Genomic DNA, 26,262 nt, shown 5'->3' on the forward strand with positions numbered 1-26,262 from the left:
CTCCATTTACAACCAGAGAATCCCCTTAAAAGTTATGTGCCAGCTGTCATTTTTAAGGGTCATTGGCTACCTGGCTCCAGGGATTTGCCCAGCTCTGTCCTGTAATAATGTCGAGTAAGCACTTTACATAGAAGCTATATAGTTTTTTTTTTCCCCCAGAAATATTTATTTTGAACTGATCAGTCACATTCATATCTAATAAATAATAATAAAAAACTGCAGTAAATTTCCTTTCCTCTACATATTTTATAGGCTTTTTATCTGCTCAAACAATGTTGACATCTACCTGGTAATTTTTCCTTTTTTGAAAACGTACACTATGTTTGCTCTTCTTTCACAAGATGGAATTAAATGGAACTTAATTAATGCCCTAACATGTTTTAGCTTTTTGTACTTTTTATTCTTTCTGTTAATGGTTTGCTTGCAGAGTGAGGAAATATTTGTTAACATTTTTGTCTAGCTGTACTGAATGTTTATTGGCCCACAAAAGGAATTCAATGGAAGACAGATGTTAATGTGTTTTTTATTTGTGTTTTCCAGGAGTCCGCGACAGACGAGTTGAAGCGGTCTGTGTTATTTTTGTCAGCAAGACTCCTCAGCATCGTATGTAAATCAAATGTATAGGCCGTTTGACCCCACCAAGAGTCGTATAAAGATGCACGCCACCCATCGTCTTAGGAGCGTTGAGGTGGCGCGAGGGAGAGCTGGCTATGGTTTTACTCTTTCTGGACAGTCGCCTTGTTTAATAGGTAGTGTGATTAAGGATAGCCCTGCTGAGTTTGTTGGACTTAAACCTGGGGATCAAATTTGCGCAGTCAATGAAATTAATGTGAAAAAGGCATCTCATGAAGATGTGGTCAAATTAATTGGAAAATGTTCTGGTGTTCTTCATATGGTCATCGCAGAAGGAGCCCGTCACATAGATTTAGGCTCTAGTGATGAGGAAATTGCCTATTATGAGGGTAAGACTTGCTTGAAGCCAAGGCCTGATTCAAAAGCAATGGGCATAAACAGAGCAAAGAGAGTTGTAGAAGAGATGCAATCTGGAGGAATATTCAACATGATATTTGAGAACCCAGTATCTGGTGGAAAGACGGACAACCATGCACCAAAACAGAGATCAAGGTCAATGTCTGCTTCACATTATGAAATGAGAAGGGAGAAACCAAAACACAATATGGACTTTCTTTCAACAGAAGAAATATCAAAAATGATAAACGGCGACTCTGTGTTCTCCAATGGGGTTCAGAACCTGGAGGACTTTGAGCTGGACGCAAGTATCTTAAATGTTGGTATGATCGTTGGCTATCTTGGCTCTATCGAACTTCCCTCCACAAGTTCCAATCTTGAGTATGAAAGCTTGCAGGCTATCCGCGGGTGCATGAGACGCCTAAGAGCTGAGCAAAAAATACATTCCCTGGTGCTCATGAAAATCATGCATGACAACATCCAGCTTTGCAATGATAAGGTGGGTATTCTAGCTGTGTACCCTGCTGAGAAACTGGCGTTTAGTGCCGTGTGTCCTGATGACAGAAGGTTTTTTGGACTCGTTACTATGCAAAGTAATGATGATCAAAGCTTGGCACAAGATGAAGAAGGGGTTTTGAGGACATCTTGCCATGTGTTCATGGTGGATCCGGAATTATTTCACCATAAAATACATCAGGGTATTGCCAGGAGATTTGCATTTGAATGTACACCAGATCCAGACACCAATGGATGCTTGGAGTTCCCACCATCTTCGATGCCAGTTCTACAGTTTATATCCGTTCTTTACAGAGACATGGGTGAGTTGATTGAAGGCGTGAGGGCAAGGGCATTTCTCGACAATGATGCTGATGCCCATCAGAATAACAGCACCAGCAGTAATAGCGATAGTGGAATTGGGAATTTTAACCAGGAAGAGAAAACGAACAGGGTGTTGGTTGTTGACTTGGGAAGTGCCCCAAATAAACACATTCCTCATGGACTATGGGAGAATCCTGCCGGCAGAGCACAGAATCAATCTGTTCTACACTGGAATGGATATTCCAATGAGGATGATGGTAATTTTCCATCAGCAGATAAACCACAGAACTACAAGAAGCATTTGGGTCCATCTGCACGAATTGAGGTTCCTGTTATTCCACCAAGAGGACCACCACATCCTCCAAAGAAAGCTGGCCCGCTAGATGTTGCAGGCCAGAAGAAATGGTTGCCTGTTCACGTAATGCGAGATTGGCAGCAAGGGAATGTCAGTGATCAGGAGTCCTATGCTGACTCCACAGATGGATGGTCCAGTGTTAACTGTGGAACTTTACCTCCTCCGATGAGTAAGATTCCTGCCGACAGATACAGAGTGGAAGGAAACTTTGCACAACCTCCTGCATGCAAAGATGACTGGTCAAAGAAAGCCTTTGATGTACATAATATTTTGGGGGCTATACATTCATCTAAGAAGTCCAGAGAAGATCGAAAGGTAGGGAAACTTCCTTATGAATACATATAGTCACATATAAGCTGTTTTTTCCCCTTCTTATCCTGTAGTGCAGTGACAGAAGAAATATATTTCTTGGGAACATTCTACAAGACTGTGTACCTAAAAATAAATTCTAGTCAACATTTTTATTTCTCTGAGCCTTTCTATTTGTTGTCAGTTGCATAGAACTGTATTAAAGTATAATTAGAAAAACTTTTTTTTAAAGTTTTGGATAAAGTATGTCATGCTTAAATCCTATGTCAAATCTTTTTCCAGCTCCCTATTGTCTCATTTCTTAGACCATTGTTTATGAATATGTGTCTACAATGGAATATTTCATTTCTATTCCTGTTTCAGTGACAATGCAAAATTTTAACCCCCCCCCCCCACCAAAAAACATGGGTTTAGATAAACATGTTCAACCCCATTATCAATGCTGAGCACTTGACTGCTGTTCCTTTCATCCAGGAATATCACAGGATACTATACAGTAGACTTGAGACAGGATGCAGGGATCTGGATATGCCTTCCAGCAGGAGCTTCTTTTGCATCATGCATCCCCCCCCCCCAGGTTTACTTTAAAGTGAAAGTAGTGCAGAAGATTAGGAGAGCACTTGCAAAAATGCTCTTGGTTTGGCCTGTTCCAATGATGATGTTAGGGGGACACCCCCTGGCAGGTGACATGGGCTTACCTGAGGGGCGGAGTCTAACTACCAGCCGGTGTTCACCAGAGCTCCTGATGGTGGAGATGGGCTAGGCTGCTTGCTGGTACCCAGGGTTGCCCTGCCAAGGGATGGATGAGAACAGGAGGGCATCTGGAATCTGTTACTATTATCAGCCGTACTGGCCTGGACCCTGTGAGATCCATTAGTATAGGATCTCCTGGAAGTCCTGGCTGGGATTCTCAGAGGAGAACGGTAAACCCTGACAGGTATTCTGAGCTTACTAAAACAGATGAGCTGTCTGCTCCCTCCCTTGTCTCTTATCAGTTGTAGAGCTGCAACAGTTAATCGATTAAGTCGATTAAAATCGACGATTGAAAACGTTGGCAACATTTTCGATCGTCGATTAGTCGGCTATCGATTGCTTAGCCTGTTCGGGGCTCACGCGTCACACGCTGCTCCCGACGTGCCCACCGCACAGGCCGCCGCCGCATAAGCCAATCTGGGATTTGTAGTTCCTCTATAACTGGTCAATCAATGGTAATCTGCATTGCACAGTATAATCATTATACAGCGCAATGCAGAATACCAGCATTTACAGAGGTCTACATATCCCAGCAATAGTAGCTACCATCTTCATTGCATGCTTTGTATGCTACCAGTGCTGTCTTCCTTTTTCAATGATGATGCAACTCATACTGGATGCTCCATGGAGTTGTACCATTCAATCATTTGGCTTTCCTTTAGAATGTAAATATAACTCCGTATTACAGATCCCTTAAAGGAGAACTGGAGGGATTTATTTTGCGATGTGACCGTTTTTCTTCCCATACAAGCAGAAAGGAAAGCAAATACAGGAGAACTAAAGGGTTAAGGCTTTTCCCCATAGTTCTCCTTAGGGTAACGGGAGGAAACAAACTAGCATCCTCCCGTCACCCTAAGCTCAGTATACCGCGAGCTACAGCTTGCGGTATACTGAGACGCCGCAGCCGGAAAGGATCCGGTCATTACTGTCGAGATCCACCCAGCTGTGGGATTGACAGCTGGCTCTGCCTATCCAGAGGCAGAGCCAGCTGTGCCTGCCCCCTCCCCCATCCGTTCCGCCAGTCAGCGCTGGAGGATCGGACAGGGGAGGGGGATCCCTGCAGGGATAGAACGAGAAGTGAGCGCGCGACAGTATGTGTCCGCTCACTTCCCGATTTACTGAGCCGACCTGTGACAGTTTCATTGTAACAGGTCGGATCAGATTATGAGGCTGAGCGAAAATCACTTGCCTCTTAATTCTCCTTTTAAGGGTATTAAATATGGAACCTACCATGGTCAGCTTGGTTTTTAAACCGTCAGGTTCCAGGATGTACCCTGGCTGCATTTGTTCTAGGTCATTGACTCACCATATGGTGAAGTCAGCGTGACACCTTAAGAGCCCGCACCTATGAAAACCCAATACAGCAGCGGTACCTTCACATATCTGTTCCCAACGATTCACTTGACCCATATGTGCAAAGGTGAAAAGACCAATGGTTTGAAAGTGCAGAAAGTATTCTGTAGTCTTTAGTATACAACAGATGAACATTATATTCTACCTAGGGGTGGACAATTAATATGGATTTTAGGAGCCGGTCTGCCCAATCCAGGAGCTGGTAGGGTTTTATTTAGGAGTCCGCTCCATTGACAACAACTAACTTAAAAGTTAGGCGCCAGCTATCATTTCTAAGGGGCATTGGTGACCTGGGTCCTGGGATTTCTCCAGCCCCGATTACGCAGAGCGTTATAGAGAGAATAAATGAGGTTAATGACTTCTTCATCCTCCTCCGGTAACAGTGGAGGTTATTTAGAGATCATAAGGTTTTTCTGCTTGCCTTTGGCAGCCGTGTTGGTCAGATGCCATACATGCATCACACAGTAGAGCGTCTGTATTTATGTGTAGTTATCTTGGCTCAGCATGCATCTCTGTGTCTGTCTTATAGAAAACACATGAAGCCGTAAGCCCATTCATTTTCCTGGATATTAATAAGCGGGGCTGCCTTTCTGTGGGGACGTTGCCAAACTGCTTGCAGTGAAAGCTGTTGCAGTAGATAAATGTAGTGTAAGTGTGGTAGAACCGCTGTAACGGACATATATTTATATACTGCAATACTAATGGATCTCACAGGGTCCAGTGTGGTCATATGCAAGTGTGCTCATATGCCATTGTTTTATAGCAGGCCAGAGACAAAAGGATATAAAGAATTATGATTTTGGGGCTCCAAACTTTCTAAAAACAGCAGCTCAGCCACAGTTCCACGTATTGTAATGTCATAAATAACGGGAATTGGGTGCGCAGTTCATGTTAAACAGGCTTTTTTAAATAGTTCATGGCTTATAAAGGTGATTCTGTACATGTGCATGAACCATACAATTATTCTGAGCAATTTGGAGCATTTCTTGCTTTGCGCACCATAGTTCCATTGTGCTAATGTTTTGTCTAAGGCCGGCGCCATCTTTATTTCTGGCAGCTTTCTCTTTCCTCAATTGCAGACCTGCGTGTGAAGTGAGCAGAAATAAACTCCCCAGAAAATGAGCAATCATTGCAAGAATGAATGACACACCGTATGCCAATCATACTTTGTTGACCGTTCATTTTGGCATCTCAGAGATGCCGGGAACAGGACTAGCAAGGCATTTGTGCAACAGAGGGAAAGTAAAAGCAGGACAAACAGGTACTTAAATGCTACTCAGAAGAGCAAGAGAGCCGTTTCCACTGTAGGAAGGTCATAATTGTAAGTTACATGATCCCTCTCATCATCCAAACTAAATATACTAGTTTGATTACGGTCCTGCTTTAAAGCAGAGCTCCGGGCAAATCAAATCTTAACCCTTACAATGGGACATAACACAAGTAATTATTATTTTACAAATGATGGTGCTTATAGTGCTATAGAGTAACACTAACCCTAACCCCCTAACACTAGGTTTATACGGTGAGCAATAAAAACGACATGGCTGATCTTACAGCAGAACTCCAGGCAAATAAAATCTTAACCCTTGCAGTCGGGCTACCTCTGCAATGCAAGGGTCAAAGGAGAATTATGGGGAGAGTGAAATGCACTTATCCCCATAATAGAGCCGACGTGTGACACTGCAGCTGTTACATGTCGGCTCTATTGATCGGGAACTGAGCAATCACATATCGCTGAGTTCCCGATCTTCTCCCTGCAGAGAGCGGTGACTGACAGTCACTGCTTCCCACGGGGATTCCACCCTCTCCTCTCCGATTCTCCAGTGCTGAGTGGAGGAATGGAGAGGGCACAGATGGCTCTGCCTCTAGAGAAGCAGAGCCAGCTGTCAATCATGAGGTGGGTTGGATCCTGACCACTATCATCAGGATCCATGCCAGCTGCTGTGGCTCTGCGCTGTCCACATATAGCAGGCAAAAGGACAGGAGGACATTAGTATATGTTGGACCAGGGACATAGATACCCTGGAGGGGGCAGTGTAAGAGCAAGCCGGGATTAAGGTTGGGGTGAGTTAACTTTGTTATTTTTAGCTCCATAGACAAAATGAGCACTTAACCCTTGCAATGCAGGTGTAGCCCCTTTGCAAAGGTTAGGGTTTATGGGTCTCTATCCAATGCAGGCAGATCACACCTGCCTTCTAGGGAACCATGTGTTGCTTGTTTACAGTGGTTCCACCGGCCCGCACATCTCCCTCATCTGGCACCCTCCGCACGCCTCCCCCTCGCGGGACCCTCCGCACGTCTCCCCCTCGCGGGACCCTCCGCACGTCTCCCCCTCGCGGGACCCTCCGCACGTCTCCCCCTCCCGAGACCTTCCTCCTCCTGAGACCCTCTGCACGTCTCCCCCACCTGAGATGCTCCGCCAAAACATCAAGCTGGCATCCCTGGAGCAGATTGGCAGCACAGAGTATATAGGAAATTCATATAATATTATTCTGCATTGCTGTCTAATGTATTGCTGGGATTTGTAGTACTCTATAGCTGATGGTATTCTGCATTGCTGTCTAATGCATTGCTGGGATTTGTAGTCTCTCTGCAGCTTGGAGTCAGTGGCAGAACTACCAGGGTCTCAGTGGTTGCAGTTGGGACCGAGCCCTGGCACTCCACCACTGTCCTAAAATCAGTCTGTAGGGCTTTAAAAAAAACAACCTGTCACATGACACTAAAAAAAGGTATTGTAATTGGTATTGGTGAGTACTCGAGGAAAAGTATCTCGTACTTGGTCTGGAAAAAAGATATCGGTGCATCCCTAATTGTAATGTTTCTGCAGTTATCTCCCCGTAGTCTATGTACAGCATGTAGAAAATAAAAAATCAAGCGAATGTTGCAGTTTATTTTATTTTTAGACCAGCCGTCCTCTGACATTGTTTTCTGTTTGGAAGGGAGGCTGGAAAATGCGCTATTGTAAATCCACCATAAATCTCCCAGCGAACAATGCTGGTCAGACGCTTGATTTATCGCTGCTCGCTCATGGAATTTCCCAACTACAAATCTGCTGACTTTGGCTACATATTAACCAATACTATCAATGTTTTAATTTTGTGTTGTCTCAGTGTATTTGCTGAAAGCATCCGTTTATTGTTTAATTACTAAATGATTGTGCTTCCTGAGAGGTCACCCACTTTCTGATATGTACAATTATTGCTGCAATAATAATCATATTCTTCCTTTTACCTACATTTGATTGATTTGCGGATTTTGCGGCTTTATTTTTGCACTAATCACTGCTAATGCTTAAAATGGAACTTGAGGAAAACCGATAAATATGCACTATAAACTCGTGTATGGTTACCGATTTACCTGTAATTCTGTATAGCCACTCGTGATGTATACACCGACCATACAGCGTCCCAGTTTTGTAACATCTGACCCCTGTTCCATTTTACATGGCCATTTTGTTTATGTTCCTTGCATGTTCTTGCTATGTAAATGCTACCTAATCTTGCTTTGTGAGTGCAACATATTACTGCTATATGGATGCTACCTGTTGCTGCCATGTGAGCCCTACCTGTTGCTGCCATGTGAGCCCTACCTGTTGCTGCCGCGAGATGCCCTACATGTTGCTGCCTCGAGATACCCTACCTGTTTCTGCCTCGAGATGCCCTCCCTGTTGCTGCCTCGAGATACCCTACCTGTTTCTGCCTCGAGATGCCCTCCCTGTTGCTGCCTCGAGATACCCTACCTGTTTCTGCCTCGAGATGCCCTCCCTGTTGCTGCCTCGAGATACCCTACCTGTTTCTGCCTCGAGATGCCCTCCCTGTTGCTGCCTCGAGATACCCTACCTGTTTCTGCCTCGAGATGCCCTCCCTGTTGCTGCCTCGAGATACCCTACCTGTTTCTGCCTCGAGATGCCCTCCCTGTTGCTGCCTCGAGATACCCTACCTGTTTCTGCCTCGAGATGCCCTCCCTGTTGCTGCCTCGAGATACCCTACCTGTTTCTGCCTCGAGATGCCCTCCCTGTTGCTGCCTCGAGATACCCTACCTGTTTCTGCCTCGAGATGCCCTCCCTGTTGCTGCCTCGAGATACCCTACCTGTTTCTGCCTCGAGATGCCCTCCCTGTTGCTGCCTCGAGATACCCTACCTGTTTCTGCCTCGAGATGCCCTCCCTGTTGCTGCCTCGAGATACCCTACCTGTTTCTGCCTCGAGATGCCCTCCCTGTTGCTGCCTCGAGATACCCTACCTGTTTCTGCCTCGAGATGCCCTCCCTGTTGCTGCCTCGAGATACCCTACCTGTTTCTGCCTCGAGATGCCCTCCCTGTTGCTGCCTCGAGATACCCTACCTGTTTCTGCCTCGAGATGCCCTCCCTGTTGCTGCCTCGAGATACCCTACCTGTTTCTGCCTCGAGATGCCCTCCCTGTTGCTGCCTCGAGATACCCTACCTGTTTCTGCCTCGAGATGCCCTCCCTGTTGCTGCCTCGAGATACCCTACCTGTTTCTGCCTCGAGATGCCCTCCCTGTTGCTGCCTCGAGATACCCTACCTGTTTCTGCCTCGAGATGCCCTCCCTGTTGCTGCCTCGAGATACCCTACCTGTTTCTGCCTCGAGATGCCCTCCCTGTTGCTGCCTCGAGATACCCTACCTGTTTCTGCCTCGAGATGCCCTCCCTGTTGCTGCCTCGAGATACCCTACCTGTTTCTGCCTCGAGATGCCCTCCCTGTTGCTGCCTCGAGATACCCTACCTGTTTCTGCCTCGAGATGCCCTCCCTGTTGCTGCCTCGAGATACCCTACCTGTTTCTGCCTCGAGATGCCCTCCCTGTTGCTGCCTCGAGATACCCTACCTGTTTCTGCCTCGAGATGCCCTCCCTGTTGCTGCCTCGAGATACCCTACCTGTTTCTGCCTCGAGATGCCCTCCCTGTTGCTGCCTCGAGATACCCTACCTGTTTCTGCCTCGAGATGCCCTCCCTGTTGCTGCCTCGAGATACCCTACCTGTTTCTGCCTCGAGATGCCCTCCCTGTTGCTGCCTCGAGATACCCTACCTGTTTCTGCCTCGAGATGCCCTCCCTGTTGCTGCCTCGAGATACCCTACCTGTTTCTGCCTCGAGATGCCCTCCCTGTTGCTGCCTCGAGATACCCTACCTGTTTCTGCCTCGAGATGCCCTCCCTGTTGCTGCCTCGAGATACCCTACCTGTTTCTGCCTCGAGATGCCCTCCCTGTTGCTGCCTCGAGATACCCTACCTGTTTCTGCCTCGAGATGCCCTCCCTGTTGCTGCCTCGAGATACCCTACCTGTTTCTGCCTCGAGATGCCCTCCCTGTTGCTGCCTCGAGATACCCTACCTGTTTCTGCCTCGAGATGCCCTCCCTGTTGCTGCCTCGAGATACCCTACCTGTTTCTGCCTCGAGATGCCCTCCCTGTTGCTGCCTCGAGATACCCTACCTGTTTCTGCCTCGAGATGCCCTCCCTGTTGCTGCCTCGAGATACCCTACCTGTTTCTGCCTCGAGATGCCCTCCCTGTTGCTGCCTCGAGATACCCTACCTGTTTCTGCCTCGAGATGCCCTCCCTGTTGCTGCCTCGAGATGCCCTACCTGTTGCTGCCTCGAGATGCCCTACCTGTTGCTGCCACGAGATGCCCTACCTGTTCCTCAGAGATGTGAAGATAGGTCACCATCACTCCAAAATGCAAAGAAAATATTATTTATAGCAAATAACGTCACATAGGTCAAAACAGCCAATGTTTCAGGGCCACGCAGGGTCCCTTCCTCAAGGCGATACAGTAACAAATGCATATGATAGTGAATATATACACACGCGTGAGCGCTGCCTGCTCCTGCCACTGGTGCATACCTGTTCTGCTTTTGCGCTAGAAAATGAATTTCCGGAAGAGGTCTACCTCTTGCATATTTTTCCCTAGATAATGTTGATGCAAGTACAGATCTTTGTTTTCCCCCGTCTCGCCATGCCGGTCTTTTTATCTTGTGCATAGCCAATGTTTGTAAGTGTCCGTTTAAAAAAAAAGAAAGAAAAGCCAGCTCAGGTCATGAGTTTACAATTCACGCTTCTCTCAGATATTGTCAGTTGTATGAGAAATCTCTGGCTCAGTATCAGTATGCTTGGAACTTCCATGAAAATCCTGGCAAGCCCGGTTGGACAGTTGCAGAGATACTCCCAGGTTTTAAAGGTTTGTTCCAAGATTTCATCCCTGGAAAATCCAGCAGTCTTGTCATTTCATATTGCTTCGTGGCATTTATACATTGACTACATCTACAAGCAGTGTTTACAATGCCAGATCACATACCCTACATAAACTGTGCTGTTATGCAGTTCGGCACATATAGCTTCCTGTTATGAGGTGGCAACTATACCGCACTGCTCATGAAGTGAGAGCAGAGTTGGCACTCTCCTATAGGCTGTACCCGCTTGCACTATAGTATGTGGGTATCAGAATTGTCATTGCTAAATCACAAGCTTGCAGCTTGCCAGTCAGCGCCTGGCCAAACCTAGTCCAGCCCACTGTTTTCTGGATTGACAGCTCTGCCGCTGAAACCCTCCCACGATGAGCTGCAGTGTCTGGGAGCATGCGAGACACAAATGAAGGAAGATTTTGCTCAGTCAGGGAAGGTAAAAGAAGATTTTTATTTAGTTTATGAAGCTTGTGTATCCAGTACCTGGATTTGGCATTTTAGACTTTCATATACAGGAGCCTTTAGTTGTACTTTAAAGCGTCACTAAACCCTCTAGTTGAAAACAACATTCCACTCCAACGTGATATCCTAAAACTCATCTCTTGGTTTTATTCAGCAAACAATGTTTAAATAGTTTTTTTCTCCCCCCCCTTGCTATGCACAGAAGCGTTGTTCCCTAATTTCTGGTTTTCCATTACGAGCAGTGCACGTATATTATGGCTCTTCCCGCACTACTACTACTACCAAGATTGATTGTCTGTCTACTCCAATTTGTATGTGAACTTATTAACATTTATGCAGAGACAACATAGCCACCCTCGGAAAGGAAGCGTGATCAGCACAGATTTATAAAGTCCTATTTCCCCGTATACTGTACTATCTGACATTGCTATTGCCAGGTATCCAGATGATCACATAAGGTTTTGGAATTATTTATACTGCCGGGCCAAAGCACAAAGTCACCACCTGGATTTAGCTAGGCAATTAGGTCAGAGGCTTTCATTGAATAATTGCTAGGTTCATCAACGTTATGTCCCCAAAAAACAAGGTCAGCTGCCTATCTGAATACAGATGCTCCTCACTTAACGACTTACCTGGTTTGCAACCACTCGCACTTACGACCATCTCTCAGACCGTATGGGAACGTGGCAGCGGCAGTGTGACGTCTCACCGTCTTCAGTGCTGTACTCAGTTCTCCGCTGCTAGTCTCGGTAAGTACTGTATAGATTTACAATACACTGTACAGTACTGTACATCTCCAACACTATGCAGTACTGTATACAGTTCCTCGCTTAACGACCGATTCGTTTAACAACCTGGTCGTAGGAAAGGAACTCGGTCGTTAAGTGAGGAATAGCTGTATACTGAATGATCAGGTTTTTCCATCAATTGATTTTTTTTCTTCCCTGATGGCACATTGGGCATATTCCAAGATGACAATGTCAGGATTCATCGGGCTCAGATTGTGAAAGAGTGGTACAGGGAGCATGAGACCTCATTTTCACACATGGATTGTCCACCACAGAGTTCAGACCTTAAAGGAGAACTATGAGGTGAGTGAAAATCACTCAGCCTCATAGTTCGAGCCGACGTGTGACAATTAAACTGTCACACGTTGGCTCAATAGATCGGGAAGTGAGCGAACACATACCTTTTGATCCCTCACTTCTCAATCATGTCCCTGTAGAGAGGAGTGACTGGCAGTCACCGCTCTACCGCAGGGATTCCCCCCCCCCCTCCCCGCTCCGATCCTCCAGCGCTGAGTGGAGGAACGGACAGGGAAGGGGGCGGGTACAGCTGGCTCTGCCTCTGTCAATCCCGCAGCTGGGTGGATCTTTACAGTAATGTCGGGATCCGTCCCGGCTGCGGCGGTCTCAGTATTACGCGAGCTGTAGCTCGCGATATACTGAGCTTTGGGTCATGGGAGGACGCTAGTTTATGTCCTCCCGTGACCCTTAGGAGAACTATGGGGAAAAACACTGACCCCATAGTTCTCCTTTAACCCCATTGAGAATCTTTGGGATGTGCTGGAGAAGACTTTACGCAGCAGTCTGACTCTTCCATCATGAAAAGCAGGAAATCACCAGCACTCAATAATGGCGATAAATATGTCCCTTTTGTTGGACAAAAGCGTCACAGGAATCCAAAAGAACCGACGTTTCGGGGCCGCGCAGGGTCCCTTTCGCAAGGCAGAAAGACGTGAGGAAGGGACCCTGCACGGCCCCGAAACGTTGGTTCTTTTGGATTCCTGTGACGCTTTTGTCCAATAAAAGGGACATATTTATCTTCATTATTGAGTGCTGGTGATTTCCTGCTTTTCCTGTGTCTGCACGACGCCATCCGTGATCAAACATCACTGCGAGCACCATTTTTGCTTATTTGGCTGGGACTGCTGTTAGGTGTGCGGAGTGCCCCTCCAACGACTGACTCTTCCATCATCACTACAAGATCTTGGTGAATTATAATAAAATGTAGTATTCATATTTTGTGTCTGGTTTAGTGATACTTTAAGGTTTCCTTTTAAAGAAGTAAAATTAATTTAAAAATACATAAATTCATAAATCTGATTCATATTAGCAATCTGCTCTCCCCAACAATTTGGTTCTTGTAATAAAAAGGAGGTAAGGGCCACTTGCAGCTAACGAACTTTCGGGAAATATGGCAACGTGGGTTGTAGATTTTTCCTGCAGCGTCACCTGCTGGTAGATGCGAGTTTGCAAATGATAGTTCTAAGGGCGTCCTGGAGCCCCATTATTTCTCTGTGGACAGATTTCTGTTTTCTGTCAGGCATATATCCCGTTGTTGTCTTACATAGCCGAGGGAGATGTGAACAACAGCATGTTACTACCCAGAAGGTTAAAAATCATCTGGCTTGGGTTTGTTTTTAGTGGATGTAATTTCAGAAGACGCTATAAAACTTTCTGTGAAGGAAAATGTTATTGTTTATTGATGTGTTAAACTGTCATCTTTGAATCATGGCCACTGTGTGGCCTCCTTCTCCCGAGCACATTGTGGCTGAGCAAGTCTATAAAGCTTTTCCTACATGCCAGGGGCCCTGCGTCGTTGAAAACGTGCCCTGCCTGAAGCAAAGTTTGAAGTGTAGAAACATTGCTTGCTGATCCTCTTTAATCAAAACTTTCATATCTTTAAAAATCTGCATATGTACAATGATTAGATAATGATAAAAATCCTTTGTTTTTTGCAGAACTCCAAGTTTGGCCATGTCAGTGGAATGGTCCAGGGTCCGCAACGCTCCTCAGGTCGGAGGTCTCTTGGAAGATCAAAAAGATTCAGTATCACACGCTCGCTTGATAACTTGGAGGTAAGATCAAGTCTGTGGGAGTTCTTACCTTCACATGATTTGTTAAGGAAATAAATGGTTTGAATTACTATTTGGAGCATGCATTGTGAATGATAACATTAGCAGAGGTGTGCAATGAAGGTTGAGTAGCAGGACCAGAAATCATACCAATGCACTCTTCTCTAGGTACTCCCAACATGCGCAGAGTACTTTTTAAAGTGACACTAAGCTCAGGAGTTAAAGCTTAAAAACACATTTCACAGGGGTGTGGCAATTTTAAAAAAACAACTACTTGTCCAAGGGCTGAAGCGGGGGCCCAATCTACGTGTCCCTCATGACAATCTACTTTTCCCAATGCAAAAAAATAGTTTTAATCAAAACTAGGGATGCACCAATACCGGTTTTTGGGTATCGATATTTTGCTTTCGGTACTCGCCGATACCGGTGCTTCCTGGGTAATCAGGAAGCCGGGCAGCGGGTAATTACATGCTGCCCGGCTTCCTGATTGCCAGGGAAGCAGGCTCCATGTTGTTGGACCTGCTTGATTGTGATTGGCCGGGAAACGGGCTTCCAAGTCAATCAGCATCGAGCCAGCTTCCCGGGCCAATCAGGAAACCAGGCGGCAAGTAATGACCTGATTGACCGGGAAGCCGGCTTGATACTGAATGACCGGGAAGCCAGCTTTCCAGCCAATCAGGATACCAGGAGCCGGGTTATTACTCGCTGGCTCAATGTTCCCCTATGGCACTGCCGGTCAGAGGAAATTTTCCTCTGATCGGAAGTTCCGGTATCGGGGAAGGTATGGGAGCATTTGGGTGAGTACAAGTACTCGCCCAAATACTCGGTATCGGTGCATCCCTAATCACAAGCCTATTTGACTATGCTAAATAGTGCCTCTCACTAGTCAGCGAGGTCACCTGCCACGCTGACCAATTCCTATCACATAGGGGCTTACAAGTAGTGAGTAATGTAGCGAGGGTCAGATTGCAGACCGCTTGTGTGTAGAGGTTTGTAAATGCATTTCCTGTCATTCTGTGCGATGGATACGCAGACATCTTTAGGTGCTGTGCAGCCTCTAGTATTGGGCAGAGAGAGTATTAGAAGTTTCCTGTTGCATTACTTAGTGTGGGGAAGGGACCCAGGTATGGGATCTGGGCATGAGAAGGGGGAAAAAAGCAAAGACCGGGAACGGAGACAAGATGCGGAAGATCGGAAACCTAGGGTGACCATTTTCACCTTACGTTGGGTGCCTGTAGATGCACCAGGTCTTTAAGATCTTAGCAATGCCCCTACTTTGCCATAACAAGATGGAAGGGAGACTCCACCATTTGCCGCTATTGCGTTTTCAGGAATTCAGAAACTGTGATTTTTGCCCCATGTGACAATATGCACAAATAAAAGACCCATTGTATACATGGGCACAGGAGATGGGGACATTCTTGTGTTATCATAAATATGTGTGTTACCTTGTGCCATGGTGCCATGCTCGGCTGGGATTATTGTCCCAGGGAATTCCCTTTTGAAAGTAACTGCTTGTACAGTATGCTGCTATCTCGTTTTCTTTGCATATCAAAATATAAGTAATGGCAAATCATCTTTTGGCTTTACGTCTCTTTTGGGTCAACGAGTATATTTATTAATGTACTGCTGTGCCCCAAAGTCCCAGTATAGTGGACTAATGCCCCTCGTATGCTGGCAGCGCAGAGCCCTACCACAGCTGTGAAGGCAGCTGCACTGCACCCGGCTACCTGATTGACAGCTGGCTCAGCCTCTCTGCAGTCAGATCCAGCTGTGCCCACCCCCTCCCCTGTCTGTCTCTCCAATGAGTGCTGGAGGGAGAATCCCTGCAGGGAGGAGATGAGTGACGGTCACTAATCTCTGCAGGAAAAAGACTGTTAGATGAGTGATTGACGCTCACACGATCGCACATGTCTTGGTATATAAAGCCGACTTGTGACAATCTACAGTGTGCCACACCGCCTCTAATTATTGGGAAGAGTATATTTTATTCTCCCTGTACTTCTCCTTTAACAGCATTCATTGTATGTAATTTGTTTCAGCTTGATTTAGTCAGTCTTTGTTTGCAGGGCTGGGCGCTGTGGTTTTGCTTGGCATGGATGCTGCATTTCCACATTTTCTCCAAAAGATGTGATCTGCCTGCTGAGGACACACCTATCACTTCCTAATCACATGCCGCACAATGGAAGCATAGTGATACTCTGACTCCCTCCAGTGTACACTGCGCTGCGGGACTCTCATACAGAGAGACAACGTTCTACCTGCAGGAAGCAGAGAGTGTCTTGCTCATAATAACCCCGCTTTTCAGTATATGTTCTGATTCCAGCTGTCATTCTTCCAGAGCAGCCCCGAACATGACACACAAAGTCTTCCTGCTTGTTAGAACCAGGAGAGAGAAAGTGTAGACTGTGGATGTATAACAGCACACTGCACGGTGGTGTCATGGCCACACAATCCTGTATAATGTAGATGGACAGATGTGTCTCCTGCACTCCTTACAGCATTCACGACCATAGATTAACAGGTGGTGCTTGCAGTGATGATCACGCATGGCGCCGTGCACAACGGACTTGTATAGTAGAGAGATCACCCGCGCTCACAAGGTTTTTCATGAATTCCTTATATTCATTTATTGTGATGCAGCATCACATATATCAATGTAGCCCTCTGATGTATGACTAGATTGATATATGTGACGCTGCATCACAAATGAATACAGGGATACTGGTGATCTCTCTACTATACAATCCTGTATAACACACTGGCGAGTGGTGACACAATCGTGTATAACGCACTGCCGAGTGGTGACACAATCGTGTGTAACGCACTGCCGAGTGGTGACACAATCGTGTGTAACGCACTGCCGAGTGGTGACACAATCGTGTGTAACGCACTGCCGAGTGGTGACACAGTCGTGTATAACGCACTGCCGAGTGGCACAATCGTGTATAACGCACCGCCGTGTGGTGACACAATCGTGTATAATGCACTGCCGAGTGATGACACTGCAAGAATACCCTGTATAAAAACACTGCACAATGGTGGTGCTAAGACACACTGATGTATGACAGCACACTGCACAATTGGAACACTGGAAGACATTCCTGTATAGTACATGCCATACAATAGATGACTCTACAATACTCTGCTTTATAACCACACAATGATGACACTGCTACACACTGCTGTAAAATAATATTTTACAATAATGCAGTTGATATTGATCACAGGGCAATGATGGTTACATAGTGACACATTGGTGCCTTCTGGCACTCCTCTATTAAACAACACACTTACAGTAATTACATAGCAACACTATGACATTGCACAATGACGACATACTGACACTGTGCCACATAGCTGTAGGACAACATACTAGGTTGTAATTGTGGCACTGCGGAACAAAGACCTCTGTCACAAATCACTGTTCATTGATGACCTAGACGTGTACAAAAACACATTAGTGACATTGTGCCACACTCCTGTATAACAACACCGTACAATGGTGTCACTCCTTGTCATGTAGGTAGATAGACGACAGGAATCATCAGCACTCAGTAATATCATTCAATATGCCAATTTATTTGGACAAATCGTTACAATAAAAAAAGCCAACGTTTCGGGGCCACACAGGGTCCCTTCATCAGGGCGAAAAGATGTGACCAATTGTCATGTGACATTTATGTGTAAGCCTGTACAGTGGTGACATGGTGACATCTATGTATAACTCACTGTAAATGGTGACATACTGACATACAGTGTACACTATACAGTGTACACTATACAGACACACACTATACAGTGGTGACATCTATGTATAACACACTATACGATGGTGACATCTATGTATAACACACTATACGATGGTGACATCTATGTATAACACACTATACGATGGTGACATCTATGTATAACACACTATACGATGGTGACATCTATGTATAACACACTATACAATGGTGACATCTATGTATAACACCCCAGGGATGTGGAATTCGTATTGCCCGAGGTCAGAGACATGCAGTGCCGGGCGGGTAGTTTTTTTTCTACATTTAGCCGTGCTGCGGGCTAGCACAGAGCTGAATGTAGATCAGGGAGCCGCCGCTCATTTAGTAGAAGTGGTCTCAGATCACTTGTATAAAATGAGCACCATCTTATTCGAACGCCGTGGTTTTCGGGGTCCCCCTCTCTTCTGGGGGACCCGGGACCACGGCAACTGAGCTCAGGATGGAGAGCGGGGAACAAAGCGAAGAACGTCTCTGCTCTGCTCTCTGTGATCAGGGAAACTGGAGCGCTGTAATCACAGCACCACCTGTCTCAGCTGTCAGAAAACTGCAAAGAAGATCTGTTCTGTGTTGGAGGGCAGGTTCCATAAAGAGAACCTGTCACCTTCAAACTATCACATAGGGGCTTGTAAGCAATACTTACCTTTTGGCAAACAGTCCTTTCCCTCCAACACTATGGGTGCATTATTGGTACCCCCGTACTGCTGTCCAGCACAGTCCTGCGCTATGCATTTTGAATGTCGCTCGCAAATTGTGAGCACTCGTTGGTCAGCGTGGTCAGGTGGACAACGCTGACCAATGAGAAGCGCTATTTAGCATGGTTAAATACGATATGGATTACATTTTTTTTATATTGGGACAAGTAGATTTATTATTATTATTATTATTATACAGGATTTATATAGCGCTAACAGTTTGCGCAGCGCTTTACAATATAAGGAAGACATTACAATCACAATACAATTTCAAGACAAGAGGGTAAGGAGGGCCCTGCCCCTGAGGGCTTTTTTTGTCATGAGGGACAAGTAGAATGGGCTTCTGTTTTACCCCTTGGGCAAGTAGATATTTTGTTTACATTTCCACACCCCTGCACACTCTATTTTGGTCACATTATTGTATTACAGTACACTCCTCAGTGGCGACACTGTGGTATTTTGCTATAGGGTTTTGTCTATAAAGATGTCTGTATTCGGAGCAATAGAATAGGAGGCTACTTGCTGGCAAGGTATAGTACTGTGACTCCCTCAAAGCTGCCCCTTCTCACTGGGCAAATATGGATCAGCTCACGTCTCTGCATGTTTTAATGCCAAGCAGTGATGTTGTCTGCCTGATGATACCTCTACTTTGAACGCTGAATAATTTCATAGCTGCGTGATGGGAGGTTGAGGATCTTTTTGTAGATCGTACAGTCAGCTTGGCCTCATTGTTGTTTATAATGTTCCTTTATACGGAGCTGTCAGTTCAATCCTTACTCCGATATTGTGGTGGATGCCAGTTCTGTGATGTTTGTGCAGGTTACATTGGCAGAGGGCTCCGATGGATCGTGCCCAGGGCTTAGAACATAAAACGAATGTAATTTACTCTATTTTTCAGTACAATCCTGCCAGTTGTGTAATTGTTGGGCCTCTGAGGAGAAATCTAATGTGGTTTTACAGGGCAGGAGTACAAGCTTTGAAGCCAGGAATAAGCACGTGAGGAGACCGGAGACCCTACAGACAGGCTTTCCTCTGTGCAGGAGGCAGTAAAAGCAGACATGCAGAACAGAGCCCAGCTGGATCCTCTGACCCCGTGCCCAAGTTTTGGCCAGTGTCTCAGGTCTGGGCACCGCAACACAGCCGCCATTGTACTCCGCTAAAAGAAAACTAATTGGCTTTCCCTTTCATTCTTCAGCCCACACCGCAAGCTTGCCTGCTCTACTTTCTAGCAATGACCTTGATTTGTGGAACCGAGCTCATTTGAAAGCCATTTTTACAATGATGTAAATTCTCAACTATAAACCATGACCGTATGTCATCCCGCTTAATGTGCTCATCTAAGCAAAACCAATTTTTCTACTAGCTGACAATTACTGAAATTGAATTATAAGTGTTGGATTATTCTGACTGCTAGGGGGCCTGAGTTCTTCCAAATAGGAAATCTTTTCTGCGATTTGAGAAATAGAACTATAAAATAAACTGAACAAAAAAGTAGGAATGCCGAAACGTATCATCTGAAAATGGCACTTTTGGCAAAATGCCGAAAGTGCCATCTTTCGGCTGAAATAACGGTACATCCATAGTTTCTCTCCTCCCCGCTGACGCAGTGCAGCGTCCAGCGGGGAGGAGAGAAACTGTCACAGGAGGCCAAGCGGTGCGGGGGAGGAGAGCGCTGTGAGCGGCCGGCATCCCTGCTCCCCGCACTGCTCAGCCTCCTGTCGCAGATCAGGAGAGCTGTGTGGGAGCGGAGGCAGCTTGCAGTGCTGTCACAGAAGGCTGAGCTTTCCTCCTGTGACAGATGAGAGCAGTGGTGTGTGGGCAGAGACAGCTGTATGCTGCCACAGGAAGCCGGATCGGCGATGCAGGTGAGGATTCAGCTGTCAGAGGAGACCCAGATCTCCTCCCCGCACCACTCGCTCAGCCTCCTGTGACAGCTGATCCAGGAAGGAGAGCAGTACAAACATTCAGTGATTGCTGACTGTTTGTAAATCATTGAGGACAGAGTATGTTTACTATATCCTCAATTATGAATGAATGGGAAGTGATCTACATCACCTCCTGTTCATTCATGATTGGGGACATGGTAAGCATACTATCTCCACAAGTTATGAATGAACAGAAAGACTCGGTATGGAGGATTCCTGTTTTTTTATAACTGGGGATGCAGAAAAAGAGATTGAGGACACAGAGCCCACAATCTCTTTTTCTATTTTAAAAGGGAAATATCAGGGATCTGTTTAGACCCCTAATATTTCCCCAAAGCCCCTAAAAGTAAAGTAAAAAAACAAAAATATTTAAAAAAAAATTAAAAGTTTATAAAAAATAAATAAAAATAAAATAGTTGTAAAAAATTGAAACGGTTAGAAAAAAAAACATTTTCGATTTCGGCCTGACATATTTTTTCATTTCGGTTTCGAAATTTTCATTTCAGTGCACCTCTACAAAAAAGTATATGTTGGGAACAAAATTGAAGCTTGTTTATCCTTGTTTATAATATTTCTTAAAAGCCCCTCCCCTTTCGGTACCAGTCCACCCTAAGGTGGAAAATACTCAACACAGTTAACAATTGCTATTTGGGGTGTGAAATCTTGCTTTCTTACTTCCTTTGTTTAATACACACCCACTAAAATGTATCTACAATTGTGTTCACTTTTCATTGGAGCTTACCTTGATATTGTAACATATGTTTAGGCTTTACCTGGGTCAAAGCATGTAGCATGAGTTTATTTGTTGCATTTTGTACTTTTGAAGTACGTATTAACATTTCTATACATGAACCCATTTGCAGCTTTTTTATAATGTCTGCGCTCTGCATCCCGAATGAGAAGAGAATGATCAAGGATGCTAAGATTTGTGCTGAGCATGCACATTGAATTCAGTGCAAGGAGCTGACCTCTAAATATCACGGCACGTATAAATATGTAGTTCCCTTCTCCACTAACAGGGTATTCTGCCTGTAAAATACCAGATCAGCAATTCTTTTATTAACCCTGATAATACCAGAGCTCTGCACAGTAAAAATAAGCATTTGCTGCATGCTGGAGCACAGTATCCTTCGTTGGAACAAACTGTACAGCCAAAACATTTTTTACATTTTGGATAGAGCAGTGAAGTATTTGAATGTTTGTCAGGTCTGTGTCCCCTCTAGTGACCATTGTCACATTGAGCCAGTAAGTGAGGAGTAGCAAAAGTTGTCCAAATGAATTGAGGGCAAATCATCCAAGTGTCTAAGAAAGGATTTTCCCCCCAACAGCACAGGAGTTTATGGGCCCGTTTTATACCATAGGCGTTGGGCAAGATTGCCCAGCGCAGTCCCACCTCATAGACCAGGCAATTTGCCTTATGTTGTATGATATCGGTTCACACCACCCCCTGCAGTGGTGTGCTCATACAAAAAGTAGGACACAGTACTTTTTTTTGTTTTTTTCTGCACAGCATGTTGCAATGTATTGCACTGCATCACAATGCACTGTGGTGAGTAGAAATGAATGAAATGTCATTTATTGGAAAAAGATCAGCGGTGTGATGTGCTTTAATCATTGCATTGCACCGCTTCCTTCACAGTGCACACCTTCTGCTGTGAATGGGCCCTTAATCTCTTGCCATAATGTGCAAGTATACAAAATAAACCTCCCAAAGCCCCTCGCATACCCAGCAATGTCCTGTGTTCTCCCTCATTGCAGCCGCTGACATAGTCCTTGGGTCTTCTCTAGGTTTGGTGTCTTCAGCCATCTTCATTGGTCAACTACATAACTACCAAGCTTGTGCACAGGCATTTAGATTGTACACTGAACATTGCCTATAATATCTGTTGGGAAGACTGACACTCTATTTATATCGATGACCATTGTCACCAAGACAGCCAGGGGTTGATCTACTGTCTGTGGAGCGCCATCACGCCCTTTGAGGTCCTGGCTAGCGATGATTTCAACAGCATATCAGCAAAACAAAAAAATAAAGTTTTTTTTTTTTGCAAGTGAATTTTTATTGAAAATTTAGGAAACAGCAAGTTTAGGTACCTGGTAACTTCTTTTCCAGGCATCTTCCAGAGCAGCATCTGAATCCCTGCTGCCCTGGAAGATGACTAGGGAAAAAAAGATTTTTACTCATCCCTAGATGGGAAATACATGAGAATCACGAAACAAGAGGGGAATTTCAACAAAATTTTGAAGAAGGTCAAATCAGTAGTTTGCAGCCAAACCAACCCTCTTGTCCCTGCTCCTCGGACCCATTACAGCAAGGCTGGACAAATGCCAGGAGCCAGGTGGCCAATGCTCCTGACAAATTACAGCTGGCGCCTACATTTTAATAATTGGTGATAAGGCTGGGCTTGGTGCAAACTCAGTTTGCTAGAGTTCACCAAGTAAAGGTGCCCATATACCTTACGACCATCGCAAGACTTTTGTCTTGCGATGGTTGTATGCCTCTTGAAAGCCCGTACGATCTGCCCACCTTGGATGGGCAGATCGTACTTGCGATCATCGAAAGCCCTCCCCGCTAAGGGGCGGGCTTCCGATGACGGCAATGCAGAACGGGCACAGGGGCAGGGCCCTCCATACTATCTTGTAATGAATTGTATTGTGATTGTAATGTCTTCCTTGTATTGTAAAGCGCTGCGCAAACTGTTGGTGCTATATAAATCCTGTATATTATTATTATCTGACCATCACAACCCCCTCCTCCAAACCCAATCCGTGGTGGCAGTTGCCCCTTTGTGATGTATAGCTACGGGACAGGAAGTGCGGTCAGAGTTTTGAGCAGGCTTGGGCAAACTGAGTTCACCCCAATCCCAACGTCAGCACTACTCCTAATCTACATATTTGTTCGGGGTCAGAAGCTCGCTGAGTTATAAAGCCTTAGAATCAACATGCCTGCCAGAGAACTAGCATTTTCAGCAGCAACAGTCAGCAAAGTCAGCCTCCATTTTTTCACAATAAAGGTCTCTTTCATTTAAAAGCAAAACCATTACATAAGCGATTGAGTTAATATTGACCTCGTCGGGAAAATACCTGCCTTATGCACCTACACTGCTGGCCAGAAACTGTTCATGCCAGTTTCATATGACCCAAGCATCTACCCCAAAACATGCACCAAAAGCCAGTACTTCAGACAAACACAAATAATGTAGTGTGGTGCTTGACCAGTTACACTGATTCCCAGGGCACAGACCCATGTCCATCTTATGTCAAATACAGCTGTGTTATTATCCTGTTCATGACATCTTGCAATCTACAAGGAGGGGCAAGTGGGACAGAAGGTAATAACTGAGTGAGATGAGCTCATTGAAGAAGTTGATGTACAGTTTTTAAGATGAGGTAGGATAGGCTTCCCTGAAGTTGTGAATTTTTAGGGATCGCCTAAAGGCAGAGTTGGAGATAGCCAGATAGATTGTGGTAGGGAGTTCCAGAGGATGGGAGAGGTCCTGGAGGTGGGCATGGGAGGAGCAGAGAGGACAGTTTGGGTGATATCTTGAGATGAGGTTGGAGATGTAGTCGGGGGCCGAGTTGTGGATGGCTTTCTATGTTGTTAGGATTTTTTTTTTTTATGGATTGTGGTATTGGAAGCCAGTGGAGGGATTGGCAGAGAGGGGTGGTGTTCACTGAGCGGTTGGTTGGTGAGGTAGAGGAGTCTGGCAGCAGCATTCATGATAGACTGAAGAGTGGATATCCTGTGTAGAGGTAGGCCAGCAAGAAGGGAGTTGCAGTAGTTGAGGTGAGAGATGACGAGAGAGTGAATTAGTAGCCTTATGGTGTAATTTGTTAAGAGTCAAGTTTGGAAATGTTAAAGAGATTAAGATGGCAAGATTTGGTCAGTGATTGGATGTGGGGCCTTGGAAGGCACCAAGTACTTCTGCGCAGGTGCATGGCCCTGTTTTCCGGGTAACTGGAAAACGTGCGCATGTGCGTGCAACAGACTTGCGCACGAAAAGTCCTGAAGGAAAGTCCGGGATTACATCTAGCACCCTAACGTGTTGAGAGACTGATTCCCTACGTAATGTTTGTACAAAAGTCATTGGTAAGTCCTACGCCTATTGTGATTTGTCATATATGAAATCCTTGCGCACAGTTGCTTTGTGGGTGTTAACCAGTTATTTATATTTTTTGGTTGAGAAAGAAGAAACCATAATTCACATCAGCTGCTCACAGAGAGATTGGCAAATAGTTTATTTTATAGCCAATAAAATGGTGGTAGAGGTTGTAGTGGAGGTTTGTGTTGGGCAGACTTTGACCTCTGTTACCCAAGGGACCTCTCATCCTTTCTATTACAAGGCTGGCTAATATACTACTGAATCTTGTGTGTGGTCCTTGTGTTCCGTGGAGGAGCTGCATTACTAAGATGGATTGGCTCATTACTGCTGTCTTTTTGTTTGGAATCTTGTAATGAATTTCCATCATTAAACTAGATAATGCTAATTTCTAAGAACTAATGCAGAGGAAAGCAGATTGGCTGTCCTTGGCAATCCGATTTGCAGCTGACATCTTTCTAATGCAGTTTTGATGTTAACTGGTTAGCACTTTGGCCCAGCAGAGCCAAGGTATAGGGTTTAAAGCTGAAATTTTAATTGGCTTATATTTTTGCTTTCCCTCTTCCCCATCAACAGGCTAATGACACATTTTTTGATAAAACTTTCATTTTAGACGTGGTGACGTCATCATTGGGCCTCTGTGCTTCTCAATACAATTCAAGCAGATAATGGCTGGTGGGAGGGATTGGCATGGTTCTGTACATTGCTTTCTGGAAACATCACAGCCCCTGTGCTCCTACTTCCCTAATACAGTAAACTCCCAGGTATCAGGCACCAACGGGGATTAGTAGGTGCCAGATAACTGTAGTTTCTCGTGGCTTTAAAGTTAATGATAACTCTCAAGCAAACAACCCCGCAGCCCCATTCATCTGCCAGCTAGCTTCCGCAGCCAACAGGTGAATGTAACCAGCCAGGAGCAAAAGCCAGGCTGCTATTGGCTATTTTTTTTTTTTTTAAAACAAATTTTATTAGAATTTTGTGACACAAAAACAAAAACACTGTCTGCGCATCCGCATGCCGATAACGCAAGCTTTAACACAGGTGACATCAAGAGCAGACATGTACAATCCTCAATCGCAGGCCTTATTAAAGAAAACAGTAACAAGAAAATAAAATAAAAACAAAATAACATATGTTCTAAGCAGTTTGACATCAATAAATTGCATCTATGATAGGTGTCTCGACACAAATTTTTATGCAATCGACCTAGTGTCATATAGTAAATAGTATGGATCCTAACTTCCAATGAATACAGACAAACAAATGTAAGCTGGAGATACAAATGACTCAACTATTCCTGTTCTAAGGCCAGTTTCCCCAGGGTGTTCGACACGTGACCAGTTAGATACCATTTTGTGTAACGGAATGGTTTAACAATTTGACTAATTTCCGCTGTCGTGTAGGATTTAATCAGGAACCATTTCCATGTGTGGAAGAAAGATTTAGCAGACGCATCAGCATGTGATTCTGCATCTATTCTTTCCCTGCAAAAGTTTGAGCTCCTTCATCACCTCCTCTACTGTAGGAGGCTTGTCATTGCTCCATTTGCGCATGATCACTCTCCGAGCTGCAAGGAGGCAGATGTGTAGCCAGTCCATCCCCTTGGGGTACCTACCCTGTCTGTCTCCTCCCTGTGAGGAGCAGTGACTGAACAGACATAGGGCAGGGTCTAGTTGGGGATCCCAGGAAAGAAT

General features: G+C 45.2%; 1 protein-coding gene across 1 annotated transcript in view; it reads left to right on the forward strand.

Moving 5' to 3' along the window:
* Positions 1–547: 547 nt before the first annotated feature.
* Positions 548–26,262, forward strand: part of RGS12 (regulator of G-protein signaling 12) — a 146,524-nt gene continuing 120,809 nt past the window's right edge. The window contains exons 1-2 of the mRNA XM_018554983.1: positions 548–2,458; positions 13,950–14,066. Coding sequence (XP_018410485.1) covers positions 617–2,458; positions 13,950–14,066 — 1,959 coding nt within the window. The 5' untranslated portion in view covers positions 548–616. The remainder of the gene's footprint in view (positions 2,459–13,949; positions 14,067–26,262) is intronic.

This window comes from Nanorana parkeri, unplaced genomic scaffold (genome assembly GCF_000935625.1).
Source record: "Nanorana parkeri isolate BGI_ZX_2015 unplaced genomic scaffold, ASM93562v1 scaffold180, whole genome shotgun sequence".
Classification (NCBI taxonomy): domain Eukaryota; kingdom Metazoa; phylum Chordata; class Amphibia; order Anura; family Dicroglossidae; genus Nanorana; species Nanorana parkeri.